This window comes from Oncorhynchus kisutch, linkage group LG14, assembly GCF_002021735.2.
Source record: "Oncorhynchus kisutch isolate 150728-3 linkage group LG14, Okis_V2, whole genome shotgun sequence".
In the NCBI taxonomy this organism is placed as follows: domain Eukaryota; kingdom Metazoa; phylum Chordata; class Actinopteri; order Salmoniformes; family Salmonidae; genus Oncorhynchus; species Oncorhynchus kisutch.
Window position 1 is genome coordinate 83,836,164 of NC_034187.2, and position 14,736 is coordinate 83,850,899.

The window sequence follows — 14,736 nt, forward strand, 5'->3', positions numbered from 1 at the left end:
GGAGGCTATATACAGGGTATTACGGTACAGAGTCAATGTGGAGGCTATATACAGGGTATTACGGTACAGAGTCCATGTGGAGGCTATATACAGGTGGTACTGGTACAGAGTCAATGTGGAGGCTATATACAGGTGGTACTGGTACAGAGTCAATGTGGAGGCTATATACAGGGTGTTATGGTACAGAGTCAATATGGAGGCTATATACAGGGTGTTATGGTACAGAGTCAATGTGGAGGCTATTTACAGGGGGTACCGGTACAGAGTCAATGTGGAGGCTATATACAGGGGGTACCGGTACAGAGTCAATGTGGAGGCTATATACAGGGTGTTATGGTACAGAGTCAATGTGGAGGCTATATACAGGGTGTTATGGTACAGAGTCAATGTGGAGGCTATATACAGGGGGTACCGGTACAGAGTCAATGTGGAGGCTATATACAGGGGGTACCGGTACAGAGTCAATGTGGAGGCTATATACAGGGGGTACCGGTACAGAGTCAATGTGGAGGCTATATACAGGGGGTACCGGTACAGAGTCAATGTGGAGGCTATATACAGGGGGTACCGGTACAGAGTCAATGTGGAGGCTATATACAGGGGGTACCGGTACAGAGTCAATGTGGAGGCTATATACAGGGGGTACCGGTACAGAGTCAATGTGGAGGCTATATTACAGGGGGTACCGGTACAGAGTCAATGTGGAGGCTATATACAGGCTGTTACGGTACAGAGTCAATGTGGAGGCTGTATACAGGGGGTACCAGGACAGAGTCAATGTGGAGGCTATATACAGGGGGTACCGGTACAGAGTCAATGTGGAGGCTATATACAGGGGGTACCGGTACAGAGTCAATGTGGAGGCTATATACAGGGGGTACCGGTACAGAGTCAATGTGGAGGCTATATACAGGGGGTACCGGTACAGAGTCAATTTGGAGGCTATATACAGGGGGTACCGGTACAGAGTCAATGTGGAGGCTATATACAGGGGGTACCGGTACAGAGTCAATGTGGAGGCTATATACAGGGGGTACCGGTACAGAGTCAATGTGGAGGCTATATACAGGGGGTACCGGTACAGAGTCAATGTGGAGGCTATATACAGGGGGCACCGGTACAGAGTTAATGTGGAAGCTATATACAGGGGGTACTGGTACAGAGTCAATGTGGAGGCTATATACAGGGGGTACCAGTACAGAGTCAATGTGGAGGTTATATACAGGGGGTACTGGTACAGAGTCAATGTGGAGGCTATATAAAGGGTATTACGGTACAAAGTCAATGTGGAGGCTCTATACAGGGTATTACAGGAGAGAGTCAATGTGGAGGCTATATACAGGGTATTACGGTACAGAGTCAATGTGGAGGCTATATACAGGGTATTACAGGACAGAGTCAATGTGGAGGCTATATACAGGGTGTTACGGTACAGAGTCAATGTGGAGGCTATATACAGGGTATTACAGGACAGAGTCAATGTAGAGGCTCTATACAGGGGGTACCAGTACAGAGTCAATGTGGAGGCTATATACAGGGGGTACCAGTACAGAGTCAATGTGGAGGCTATATAAAGGGGGTACCAGTACAGAGTCAATGTGGAGGCTATATACAGGGGGTACCGGTACAGAGTCAATGTGGAGGCTATATACAGGGGGTACCGGTACAGAGTCAATGTGGAGGCTATATACAGGGTGTTATGGTACAGAGTCAATGTGGAGGCTATATACAGGGTGTTACGGTACAGACTCAATGTGGAGGCTATACACAGGGTGTTACGGTACAGACTCAATGTGGAGGCTATACACAGGGTGTTACGGTACAGAGTCAATGTGGAGGCTATATACAGGGTGTTACGGTACAGACTCAATGTGGAGGCTATACACAGGGTGTTACGGTACAGAGTCAATGTGGAGGCTATATACAGGGGGTACCTGCACAGAGTCAATGTGAAGGTTATATAGAGAGGGTACCAGGACAGAGTCAAAGTGGAGGATTTATACAGGGTGTTACGGTACAGACTCAATGTAGGGGCTATATACAGGGTGTTACGGTACAGAGTCACTACCCGGGGGCACCGTTTAGTAGAGGTAATTGTGGTAATATATACACTGCCTTTCAAAAGTTTGGGGTCAATTTGAAATGTCCTTGTACAGTGTAGATATTCTTAATGTTGTAAATGACTATTGCAGCTGGAAACTGATTATTTTTTAAATGGAATATCTACATAGGTGTACAGAGGCCCATAATCAGCAACCATCACTCCTGTGTTCCAATGGCATGTTGTATTTGCTAATCCAAGTTTAAAATTTTAAAAGGCTAATTGATCATTAGAAAACCATATTGCAATTATGTTAGCACAGCTGAGAACTGTTGTTTTGATTAAAGAAGCAATACAACTGGCCTTCTTAAGACTAGTTGAGTATCTGGAGCATCAGCATTTGTGGGTTCGATTACAGGCTCAAAATGGCCAGAAACAAATAACTATTCTTGTTCTGAGTAATGAAGGCTATTCCATGCGAGAAATTGCCAAGAAACTGAAGATCTCGTACAATGCTGTGTACCACTCCCTTTACAGAACAGCGCAAACTGTCTCTAACCAGAACAGAAAGAGGAGTGGGAGGCCCCAGTGCACAACTGAGCTATATCACACAGTCATCTGGAACAGCTGGTGCTCTCATGCATGTTTCATTGTTAGTTGCCTCGGAGCGAGCATAGAAGTAATTTTGCTTGTCAGGTAGGCCCGTGTCACTGGGCAGCTCTCGGCTGTGCTTCCCTTTGTAGTCTGTAATAGGTAGCAAGCCCTGCCAAATCCGACGATCGTCAGAGCCGGTGTAGTATGATTCGATCTTAGTCCTGTATTGAAGCTTTGCCTGTTTGGTTTTTCGAGGGCATAGCAGGATTTCTTATAAGCTTCCGTGTTAGAGTCCCGCTCCTTGAAAGCGGCAGCTCTACCCTTTAGCTCAGTGCGGATGTTGTCTGTAATCCATGGCTTCTGGTTGGGGTATGTACGTACGGTCACTGTGGGGACGAAGTCATCGATGCACTTATTGATGAAGCCAGTGACTGATGTGGTGTACAACTCAATGCCATCGGAAGAATCCCAGAACATATTCCAGTCTGTGCAAAACAGTCCTGTAGCTTAGCATCTGCTTCATCTGACCACTTCTTTATTGACCAAGTCACTGGTGTTTCCTGCTTGTAAGCAGGCATCAGGAATATAGAATTATGGTCAGATTTGCCAAATGTAGGGTGATGGAGAGCTTTGTACGTGTCTCTGTGTGTGGAGTAAAGGTGGTCTAGAGTTTTTTTCTCTTTGGTTGCACATTTACCATGCTGATAGAAATGAGGTAAAAGACATTTAAGATTCTTTATCCAGTTGAAGATGAATCTGTTCTGATTTTCCAAATGCTATTTTAGGTCTTATCATAGTGACCCCTTGTTGTGGCAGCAACATGATCTACAAAATACGTCACAAACATTTATTTTGAAAAAATAAACAAAATGGCCGGTTGAAACGGCAGCCATCCTCTCCGAAGCCATCTTACACACTAGGGGTTAGGGGTTAGAGTTGGGGTTAGAAGTTAGAGGTTAGGTTTGGGCTAGTGTTGGGGTTGGGGTAGGGTTGGGGTAGGGTCGGGGTCGGGGTAGGGTCAGGGTCAGGGTCGGGGTAGGGGTAGGGTCGGGGTAGGGTCAGTGTTGGGGTAGGGTAGAGTTGGGGTAAGGTCAGGGTAGGGTCGGGGTAGGGGTTAGGGTTGTGGTAGGGGTTAGGTTAGAGGATAGGGTTATGGTAGGGGTTAGGTTTGGGGTAGGGGTTAGTATGCTTACCAAGAGGAACTGCCCCTTCCTACCTTCAGACTATACTTAAACCCTACACCCCAACCCGAGTACTCCGTTCTGCCACCTCAGGTCTTAAACCCTACACCCCAACCCGAGCACTCCGTTCTGCCACCTCTGCTCTCAAACCCTACACCCCAACCCGAGCACTCCGTTCTGCCACCTCAGGTCTCAAACCCTACACCCCAACCCGAGTACTCCGTTCTGCCACCTCAGGTCTTAAACCCTACACCCCAACCCGAGCACTCCGTTCTGCCACCTCAGGTCTCAAACCCTACACCCCAACCCGAGCACTCCGTTCTGCCACCTCCTGGCCCTCCCACCCCTACTGGAGGGTAGCTCCCGCTCAGCCCAGTCCAAACCCTACACCCCAACCCGGGCACTCCGTTCTGCCACCTCTGGTCTCCTGGCCCTCCCACCCCTACTGGAGGGCAGCTCCCGCTCAGCCCAGTCCAAACCCTTCTCTGTCCTGGTACCCCGATAGTGGAACCATCTGAAACCTCTTCAAACAGTGTCTTAACCCTCCTGTTACGTTCGTTTTCTATTAATTCCCGGTCCAAAATGGCCGCCCCGTTACAGCTGATTATAAATCCATAATAATACATATATTATCACCTAATGTTGTGTTACATCTTTCTATCAACATAAATTAATTTTAAGTTGTTGGGAACATTACAAGTTTTGAACTTCTATTAGCTATTTATGGCCTGTAGGCCTCAATGTCCTGAGCTCATACAACTCGTTGTTGAGTAAAAAAAGCATAATGTATGAATTATTTTGACTATAACAAATACTCAGATTAAACACATTGTGCTATTCATCACATACTACTTTACTGTCAGTTTCTTGGCCTCTCCTGGCCTCCTCTTCTCCAGCGTCATGATCAAAGATATGATCAAGAGCCTCACATACAGTATATCGTTTGGTCATTGTGCTGCCACAGAATGAATTGTGATCAAGGCCTCAAATAAGCTTTATATACCAGAGCTGCGAGAAAAGTTGTATATATTATAGAAACAATGTTGTGATTGTTTGTGAGAATGCCAACAGGTGGGGTTCCTGCGGGGGAAAGATTATATTTGGGAAAGGTTCCTGTGGGGGTTGCCATGGAAGCAAGAAGGGGGATGAGGTGTGTGTGTGTGTGTGTGTGTGTGTGTGTGTGTGTGTGTGTGTGTGTGTGTGTGTGTGTGTGTGTGTGTGTGTGTGTGTGTGTTCAAACACACATGCATGTGGGGGTCTGGGAGAGGAGGTGTGTCCATCTGATGAATGGGCATGTGCCTGAACTCAATTGTATACACTAATTGTAGTCTCACCTATTAGTTTCTAATGACTGGTCATTTTGACCGGTAACACCACAGGTGTACAAACGTTAAATAAAACAACCCAAAATGTAGTGGAAATCATCAAAATGTAATTTGTGTGTTCAGATGCCCTGTGTGGACAAAGTCATGGAACCTTATGAAAGTTTGTCTATCTCTCTCCAGTCTAGGTTAAGGTTAGTTCTCTGTTTGTCTATCTCTCTCCAGTCTAGGTTAAGGTTAGTTCTCTGTTTGTCTATCTCTCTCCAGTCTAGGTTAAGGTTAGTTCTACTGTTTGTCTATCTCTCTCCAGTCTAGGTTAAGGTTAGTTCTCTGTTTGTCTATCTCTCTCCAGTCTAGGTTAAGGTTAGTTCTACTGTTTGTCTATCTCTCTCCTGTCCAGGTTGCAGCCATGGGGAACCTCATTAAGGTCCTTGGCAAGGATTTAGAAAACTGTCCACATTTTTTCCTGGACTTCGAAAGTAAGTGAGCGCTGGGATGTGCATGTGTGTGTATCAGTGTGTGATGCAGATTGGAGGTCAGAGGTGCAGGTTGTGGTTCGGGTGGAGAGGAATGGGGTTGTAGATGTGGGTTGATGTTCTCATGGTGTGTTGGAGTGTTGTTGTGCTGTGGGTGGTGTTTGTCATGTTCAGAAACTCTCTGCCCTCACTCTCATTATTTGCGCTCGTGAACAGCTTCGGAACCAATTAGTCCTCATAAGATCCAAGATCCCTTGAAATATTGGCATCTTTAATCAGCTTAAGCAAAGCACAAAAAATGTCAATTTGTAGTTAATATTTAATTTTAATTGATATCACAATAACCAGAGGACGTAGCCAGCAGATCTCCAGTACCGAGAAGTTGGACAGACTAACCAGCAGTCCTCCAGTACTGAGAGGCTGGACAGACTACCCAGCATTCCTCCAGAACTGAGAGGCTGGACAGCAGAGCGCTAGAAGAAAACAAACCCGAGTGAGAGAGTGATCTGTCTGTCCATGTTGCCATGCCAACGCCACCCACGACATACCTGGACAAACTATACCACCGTCACACCCGACCAACCCACCCCCTCCTACCCCAACCAATACACACCGCACACACCACACACACACGTCCCTCACACCTCCCCTTCATCACCCACACAATCCTCTTCTTCCCTCTTTCTGTTCTAGGAGATTCATGGGTAACCTCCTGAAAGTGCTGGCTTGCTCCGACCTAGAGCATGGCCCAATCATTTTCCTTGACTTTGAACGTGAGACCATCCGCTTTTTATCATTTTTATTTCTCTCTCTGTTTATCAAATTTATTTTGTATTTTTATTTATTTATAGTTCCTTCCTTCATTCTGTCTCAGTGTTGTTTGTCATATACCTGTAGTCTCCCTCCTTCTCTCCTCCATGTTTCTCTCCTCCTCCATGTTTCTCTCCTCCTCCATGTTTCTCTCCTCCTCCATGTTTCTCTCCTCCTCCATGTTTCTCTCCTCCTCCATGTTTCTGTCCTCCTCCATGTTTCTCTCCTCCTCCATGTTTCTCTCCTCCATGTTTCCCTCCTCCTCCATGTTTCCCTCCTCCTCCATGTTTCTCTTCTCCTCCATGTTTCTCTCCTCCTCCATGTTTCTCTCCTCCTCCATGTTTCTCTCCTCCTCCATGTTTCTCTCCTCCTCCATGTTTCTGTCCTCCTCCATGTTTCTCTCCTCCTCCATGTTTCTCTCCTCCATGTTTCCCTCCTCCTCCATGTTTCCCTCCTCCTCCATGTTTCTCTTCTCCTCCATGTTTCTCTCCTCAGTCCTCACCTTTTCCTCAATTTTCTTTTTTTCAGCTCAAGACGCTGGTCTTCATAAGTAATAACTAATCTGGAGATATGTGTGAAGACTAGTTCGAAGCAATAAGCTGAAATATGGCTACTACTATGTGGATGATTCAAATTGTACACAGACTTTCAGATTGGTATCGGGCACCATTTAGGAAGCAATTTAGCAACAGAATGCCATACCTTTTATTTTATCTTGTTGCTTTGAGATAAAAGGCATCTTACAACTAAAGACCATCTCTATCTATCTTGTTGCTTTGAGATAAAAGACGTCTTACAACCAAAGACCATCTCTATCTATCTTGTTGCTTTGAGATAAAAGACGTCTTACAACCAAAGACCATCTCTATCTATCTTGTTGCTTTGAGATAAAAGACGTCTTACAACCAAAGACCATCTCTATCTATCTTGTTGCTTTGAGATAAAAGACGTCTTACAACCAAAGACCATCTCTATCTATCTTGTTGCTTTGAGATAAAAGACGTCTTACAACCAAAGACCATCTCTATCTGTCTTGTTGCTTTGAGATAAAGATGTCTTACAACCAAAGACCATCTATATCTATCCACCCTATCAGCTTCCCGAGTTGCAATGCTGTTGGATGAGTGAGCGAGTGTTGTGTGTATGTGTTTGTGTGTTTAATCTGGTGTGTGTGAGTGCATGTGTGTTTGTGTGGAAAGCGAGGGTCGGTCACAAAAGGGCCACCTCCATCCTTGCCTTCCCTCCTTCCACTCTCACCTCTAACCTTTAACTTCTTCTTTCCTTCCTTCTCCAAAGTCCCCCCTATTTAACAGATGGTTCCTTCCACTCTCTGGTATAATCTGTTATAGTTCCTATGGAAACGGAGTAGCCCACTGCTAGGGAGAATGGGGTTCTTCTACTAAAGTAGAGTAAATCCCCTCTCTATAGCAGCACTGTCCTCTTCTGCTCCAGTGAGAGGCAGAAGTCACCTCTGTCACACAGATGAAAGCTTGAGTTAACAATGATACAGACCAAAACAAAGACCAATTCTAGGGATCTACTCCATAACCTAAAACTGCATTAGTTCACCTCTATGTAGAATCAAACAAAGCATCGACACATAACTCATCTAAATAGACATGAATTGCCATTGTTAGCTAATCAACAGATATCAAGGCTACAGGGTCACCATCATAACTAATCTAAAATAATGCATCAACTCCACAACCTAAACCACTCAACTCCATTACAAACCAAACAACATAGACCAGGGATATGGATCAACTTCACAACCTAAACCACTCAACTCCATTACAAACCAAACAACACAGACCAGGGAAATGAGTCCACTACATTACAAACCAAACAACACAGACCAGGGAAATGGGTCAACTCCATTACAAACTAAACAACACAGACCAGGGAAATGAGTCCACTACATTACAAACCAAACAACACAGACCAGGGAAATGGGTCAACTCCATTATAAACCAAACAACACAGACCAGGGAAATGAGTCCACTACATTACAAACCAAACAACACAGACCAGGGAAATGAGTCCACTACATTACAAACCAAACAACACAGACCAGGGAAATGGGTCAACTCCATTACAAACCAAACAACACAGACCAGGGAAATGAGTCCACTACATTACAAACCAAACAACACAGACCAGGGAAATGGGTCAACTCCATTACAAACTAAACAACACAGACCAGGGAAATGAGTCCACTACATTACAAACCAAACAACACAGACCAGGGAAATGGGTCAACTCCATTACAAACCAAACAACACAGACCAGGGAAATGGGTCCACTACATTACAAACCAAACAACACAGACCAGGGAAATGGGTCAACTCCATTACAAACCAAACAACACAGACCAGGGAAATGGGTCCACTACATTACAAACCAAACAACACAGACCAGGGAAATGTGTCAACTCCATTACAAACCAAACAACACAGACCAGGGAAATGGGTCAACTCCATTACAAACCAAACAACACAGACCAGGGAAATGTGTCAACTCCATTACAAACCAAACAACACAGACCAGGGAAATGAGTCCACTACATTACAAACCAAACAACACAGACCGGGGAAATGGGTCAACTCCATTACAAACCAAACAACACAGACCAGGGAAATGGGTCAACTCCATTACAAACCAAACAACACAGACCAGGGAAATGAGTCCACTACATTACAAACTAAACAACACAGACCAGGGAAATGGGTCAACTCCATTACAAACCAAACAACACAGACCAGGGAAATGTGTCAACTCCATTACAAACCAAACAACACAGACCAGGGAAATGAGTCCACTACATTACAAACCAAACAACACAGACCAGGGAAATGGGTCAACTCCTTTACAAACCAAACAACACAGACCAGGGAAATGAGTCCACTACATTACAAACCAAACAACACAGACCAGGGAAATGAGTCCACTCCATTACAAACCAAACAACATAGACCAGGGAAATGAGTCCACTACATTACACACCAAACAACACAGACCAGGGAAATGGGTCAACTCCATTACAAACCAAACAACACAGACCAGGGAAATGAGTCCACTACATTACAAACCAAACAACACAGACCAGGGAAATGAGTCCACTACATTACAAACCAAACAACACAGACCAGGGAAATGGGTCAACTCCATTACAAACCAAACAACACAGACCAGGTAAATGAGTCCACTCCATTACAAACTAAACAACACAGACCAGGGAAATGGGTCAACTTCATAACTATAGACATGAAAGTGTCACATCCGTAACCAAAATGAGAACCCTGGTTCCACCTCCCTCCCCTTCACAGCCATAGTTGATCAACGGAGATGATGACAGTTTTCAATGTATTGATTGCCCTGGAGTGACGGAGTTAATCTACCTTTTTTCCCCCCGACCTCAATCTACATACAATACCTCCAAGTGACTGAGCGAAGATGGGTTTTTAGAGTTTTTTATTTACATCAGTATTCAGACCCTTTGCCACGAGACTCGAAATTGAGCTCCCGTGCATCTGGTTTCCATTGATCGTCCTTTGTGATGTTTCTACAACTTGATTGGAGTCCACCTGTGGTAAATTCAATTGACAGGACATGATTTGGAAAGGCACACACCTGTCTAGATAAAGTCCCACAGTTGACAGTGCATGTCAGAGCAAAAAAATCACTGCCAAAGGTGCTTCCACAAAGTACAGAGTAATGGGTCTGAATACTTTTGTAAATGTCATATTTTAGTTTTATTTATTTATATTTATTTAAATTTTTGTTATTCTGTGGTATTGTGTGTCGATTGATAAGGGAAAAAAACATTTTAGAAGGCTTTAACGTAACAAAATGTGGAGAAAGCCAAGGGGTCTGAATACTTTCAGAACGCGCGGTATGTCACAATAGGACACCAGCCTATCGCATCTGCTTAAGCCTGTTACTTCCAGTGTTGGTTCTTCCCTGCCTGTCCCATTTAGTCACTAAAACACACTCATCACAGATGAACAAACAAAGCCTACGGTATAGTGACTGAGAGGCACCCTGTGTGTGCTGTACTGTCTGTGCCTAAGGGTAGTCTCAGTTGCTTATTTGTTCAGCTGATCTGGATACAATCTTTGGACACAAATCTGGTTCTGGTTGATTCACTAACAAACTAACAAACCAACACACAGAGACAGAGAGACAGAGAGAGAGAGAGAGAGAGACAGAGAGAGAGAGAGAGAGAGAGAGAGCGAGAGCGAAAGAGAGAGAGAGAGAGCGAGAGTGTGAGATACAGAGAGAGAGACAGAAAGAGAGAGAATGAGAGAGAGAGAGAGAGAGAGAGAGAGAGAGAGAGAGAGAGAGAAGGAGAGAGAGAGTCAGAGAGAGACAGACAGAAAGAGATAGATAAAGAGGGAGAGACAGAAAGAGAGAATGAGAGAGAGGGAGACAGTCAGAGAGAGACAGAGACAGAAAGAGAGAGAGAGGGAGAGACAGAGAGAGACAGACAGACAGAGACAGACAGAGAGAGAGATAGCCACAGCAAGAGAGACAGAGATGGAGAGAGACGGAGACAGAGACAGAAAGAGAGAGAGACGCAATGAAACACATACATGTCAATACATTGTAAATAGCTCTCTGCCTCAGCTCTCACCCTCTCTCTGTGCCCACTCTCTCTCTCTCCAGGTAATTTCATTAATTCTCTCTGTCTCTCTCTCTTTCCGCACTCCTCTTTGATCTCTCTCTTTCTCTCCTTCTCCCCCTCCAGCCAAGGCTGCTTCTCCCAAAGCTAGGGCTGCCACTCCTAAAGCTACTGCTGCCACTCCTAAAGCTAGGGCTGCCACTCCTAAAGCTAGGGCTGCCACTCCTAAAGCTAGGGATGCCACTCCTAAAGCTACTGCTGCCACTCCTAAAGCCAAGGCTGCCACTCCTAAAGCTAGGGCTGCCACTCCTAAAGCTACTGCTGCCACTCCTAAAGCTAGGGCTGCCACTCCTAAAGCTACTGCTGCCACTCCTAAAGCCAAGGCTGGCACTCCTAAAGCTACTGCTGCCACTCCTAAAGCTAGGGCTGCCACTCCTAAAGCTAGGGCTGCCACTCCTAAAGCTAGGGCTGCCACTCCTAAAGCTACTGCTGCCACTCCTAAAGCTACTGCTGCCACTCCTAAAGCTACTGCTGTCACTCCTAAAGCTACTGCTGCCACTCCTAAAGCTAGGGCTGCCACTCCTAAAGCTAGGGCTGCCACTCCTAAAGCTACTGCTGCCACTCCTAAAGCTAGGGCTGCCACTCCTAAAGCTAGGGCTGCCACTCCTAAAGCTAGGGCTGCCACTCCTAAAGCTACTGCTGCCACTCCTAAAGCTACTGCTGCCACTCCTAAAGCTACTGCTGCCACTCCTAAAGCTAGGGCTGCCACTCCTAAAGCTAGGGCTGCCACTCCTAAAGCTAGGGCTGCCACTCCTAAAGCTACTGCTGCCACTCCTAAAGCTACTGCTGCCACTCCTAAAGCTAGGGCTGCCACTCCTAAAGCTAGGGCTGCCACTCCTAAAGCTACTGCTGCCACTCCTAAAGCTAGGGCTGCCACTCCTAAAGCTACTGCTGCCACTCCTAAAGCCAAGGCTGCCACTCCTAAAGCTACTGCTGCCACTCCTAAAGCTAGGGCTGCCACTCCTAAAGCTAGGGCTGCCACTCCTAAAGCTAGGGCTGCCACTCCTAAAGCTACTGCTGCCACTCCTAAAGCTACTGCTGCCACTCCTAAAGCTACTGCTGCCACTCCTAAAGCTACTGCTGCCACTCCTAAAGCTAGGGCTGCCACTCCTAAAGCTAGGGCTGCCACTCCTAAAGCTACTGCTGCCACTCCTAAAGCTAGGGCTGCCACTCCTAAAGCTAGGGCTGCCACTCCTAAAGCTAGGGCTGCCACTCCTAAAGCCAAGGCTGCCACTCCTAAAGCTACTGCTGCCACTCCTAAAGCTACTGCTGCCACTCCTAAAGCTAGAGCTGCCACTCCTAAAGCTAGGGCTGCCACTCCTAAAGCTACTGCTGCCACTCCTAAAGCTACTGCTGCCACTCCTAAAGCTACTGCTGCCACTCCTAAAGCTAGGGCTGCCACTCCTAAAGCTAGGGCTGCCACTCCTAAAGCTAGGGCTGCCACTCCTAAAGCTAGGGCTGCCACTCCTAAAGCTACTGCTGCCACTCCTAAAGCTACTGCTGCCACTCCTAAAGCTACTGCTGCCACTCCTAAAGCTAGGGCTGCCACTCCTAAAGCTAGGGCTGCCACTCCTAAAGCTAGGGCTGCCACTCCTAAAGCTACTGCTGCCACTCCTAAAGCTACTGCTGCCACTCCTAAAGCTAGGGCTGCCACTCCTAAAGCTAGGGCTGCCACTCCTAAAGCTAGGGCTGCCACTCCTAAAGCTAGGCCTGCCACTTTTTAAACCCACTGGCAAAAACAATGATGTATGTTTATCGGCTGATGTAAAAAGGGCTTTATTAATACAATTGATTGATTGATTGATTGATTATTCAACGACATCACAACAACTCAAGCTTTAGGTTCTGCTTCAATAACTATCGTGTGTGACAGAGATGATCCCTGCCTTCTCCACCCTTTCTGACTGTACTGTGACCAACTAAACTAATACATTAAACCAGAAGGGCCAGATCCTTCACTTGAGACGGGTACTGTAACGTAAACCCAGTGAATGTTATGCTGACATCCACGCAAGATTAAATGATAATCAATGTTTTACACTTTTGTAAATATTAACAGAAGGAGAAGTGACACAAAAAAAGCATGAACAAATGTGGAACAAGACTGAGACTAATCAACTGTAATAGTAAAGTTGGAATTACTGTACAGACATATATCTCATGTCAGGATCGGGCCCTCCGCAGTGTGTCATGACTGTACAGACATGTTTACAAAACCGGTCAAAAGTTTTAGAGCACCTACTCATTCCAGTTTTTTTTAAAGTACTATGTTCTACATTATAGAATAATAGTGAAGACATCAAAACTATGAAATAACACATGAAATTCTGTACTAACAAAAAAAAACTGTTAAACAAATCTAAATGTATTTTATATTTGAGATTCTTCAAATAGCTACCCTTTGCCTTGATGACAGCTTTGCACATCCTTGGCATTCTCTCAACCAGCTTCACCTGGAATGCTTTTCCAACAGTCTTGAAGGAGTTCCCACATATGCTGAGCACTCCTTGGCTTATTTTCCTTCACTCTGCGGTCCAAACCATCTCAATTGGGTTGAGGTCGGTCCCACTAAGCCCAAACCAGATGGGATGGGGTATCGCTACAGAATGCTGTGGTAACCATGCTGGTTAAGTGTGTGAATTCTAAATAAATCACTGACAGTGTCAGCAGCAAAGCACCCCCACACCATAACACCTCCTCCTCCATGCTTTACGGTGGGAAATACACATGCAGAGATCATCCGTTCACTCACACTGCGTCACACAAAGACACAGTGGTTGGAACCCAAAATCTCCAATTTAGAATTCAGTCAAAATGACAAATTTCCACAAGTCTAATGTCCATTGCTTGTGTTTCTTGGCCCAAGCAAGTCTCTTGTTCTTATTGGTGTCCTTTAATAATGGTTGCTTAGCAGCAATTCGACCATGAAGGCCTGATTCACACAGTCTCCTCTGAACAGTTGATGTTGAGATGTTTCTGTTACTTGAACTCTGTGAAGCGTTTATTTGGGCTGCAATTTCTGAGGCTGGTGACTCTAATGAACTTATCCTCTGCATTAGAGGTAACTCTGGGTCCTCTGTCCCTGTGGCGGTCCTCATGAGGGACAGGTAACTCTAATGAACGTATCCTCTGCATTAGAGGTAACTCTGGGTCCTCCGTCCCTGTGGCGGTCCTCATGAGGGACAGGTAACTCTAATGAATGTATCCTCTGCATTAGAGGTAACTCTGGGTCCTCCGTCCCTGTGGCGGTCCTCATGAGGGACAGGAAACTCTAATGAACGTATCCTCTGCATTAGAGGTAACTCTGGGTCCTCCGTCCCTGTGGCGGTCCTCATGAGGGACAGGTAACTCTAATGAACGTATCCTCTGCATTAGAGGTAACTCTGGGTCCTCCGTCCCTGTGGCGGTCCTCATGAGGGACAGGTAACTCTAATGAACGTATCCTCTGCATTAGAGGTAACTCTGGGTCCTCCGTCGCTGTGGCGGTCCTCATGAGGGACAGGTAACTCTAATGAACGTATCCTCTGCATTAGAGGTAACTCTGGGTCCTCCGTCCCTGTGGCGGTCCTCATGAGGGACAGGTAACTCTAATGAACGTATCCTCTGCATTAGAGGTAACTCGGGGTCCTCC

At 45.8% G+C, this 14,736-nt stretch overlaps 1 protein-coding gene across 5 annotated transcripts in view; it reads left to right on the plus strand.

The window, feature by feature from the left end:
* Window positions 1-14,736, plus strand: part of LOC109875903 (protein FAM49A) — an 87,365-nt gene that overhangs the window by 47,943 nt on the left and 24,686 nt on the right. For 3 of the 5 annotated variants that reach the window (XM_031789088.1, XM_031789087.1, XM_031789086.1), the window contains one exon: window positions 6,308-6,387. In XM_031789088.1, coding sequence (XP_031644948.1) covers window positions 6,315-6,387 — 73 coding nt within the window. In that variant the 5' untranslated portion in view covers window positions 6,308-6,314. Of the gene's footprint in view, window positions 1-5,538; window positions 5,618-6,307; window positions 6,388-14,736 lie in introns of those variants that run through there. The other 2 variants (XM_031789089.1, XM_031789090.1) reach the window with 2 other exon arrangements.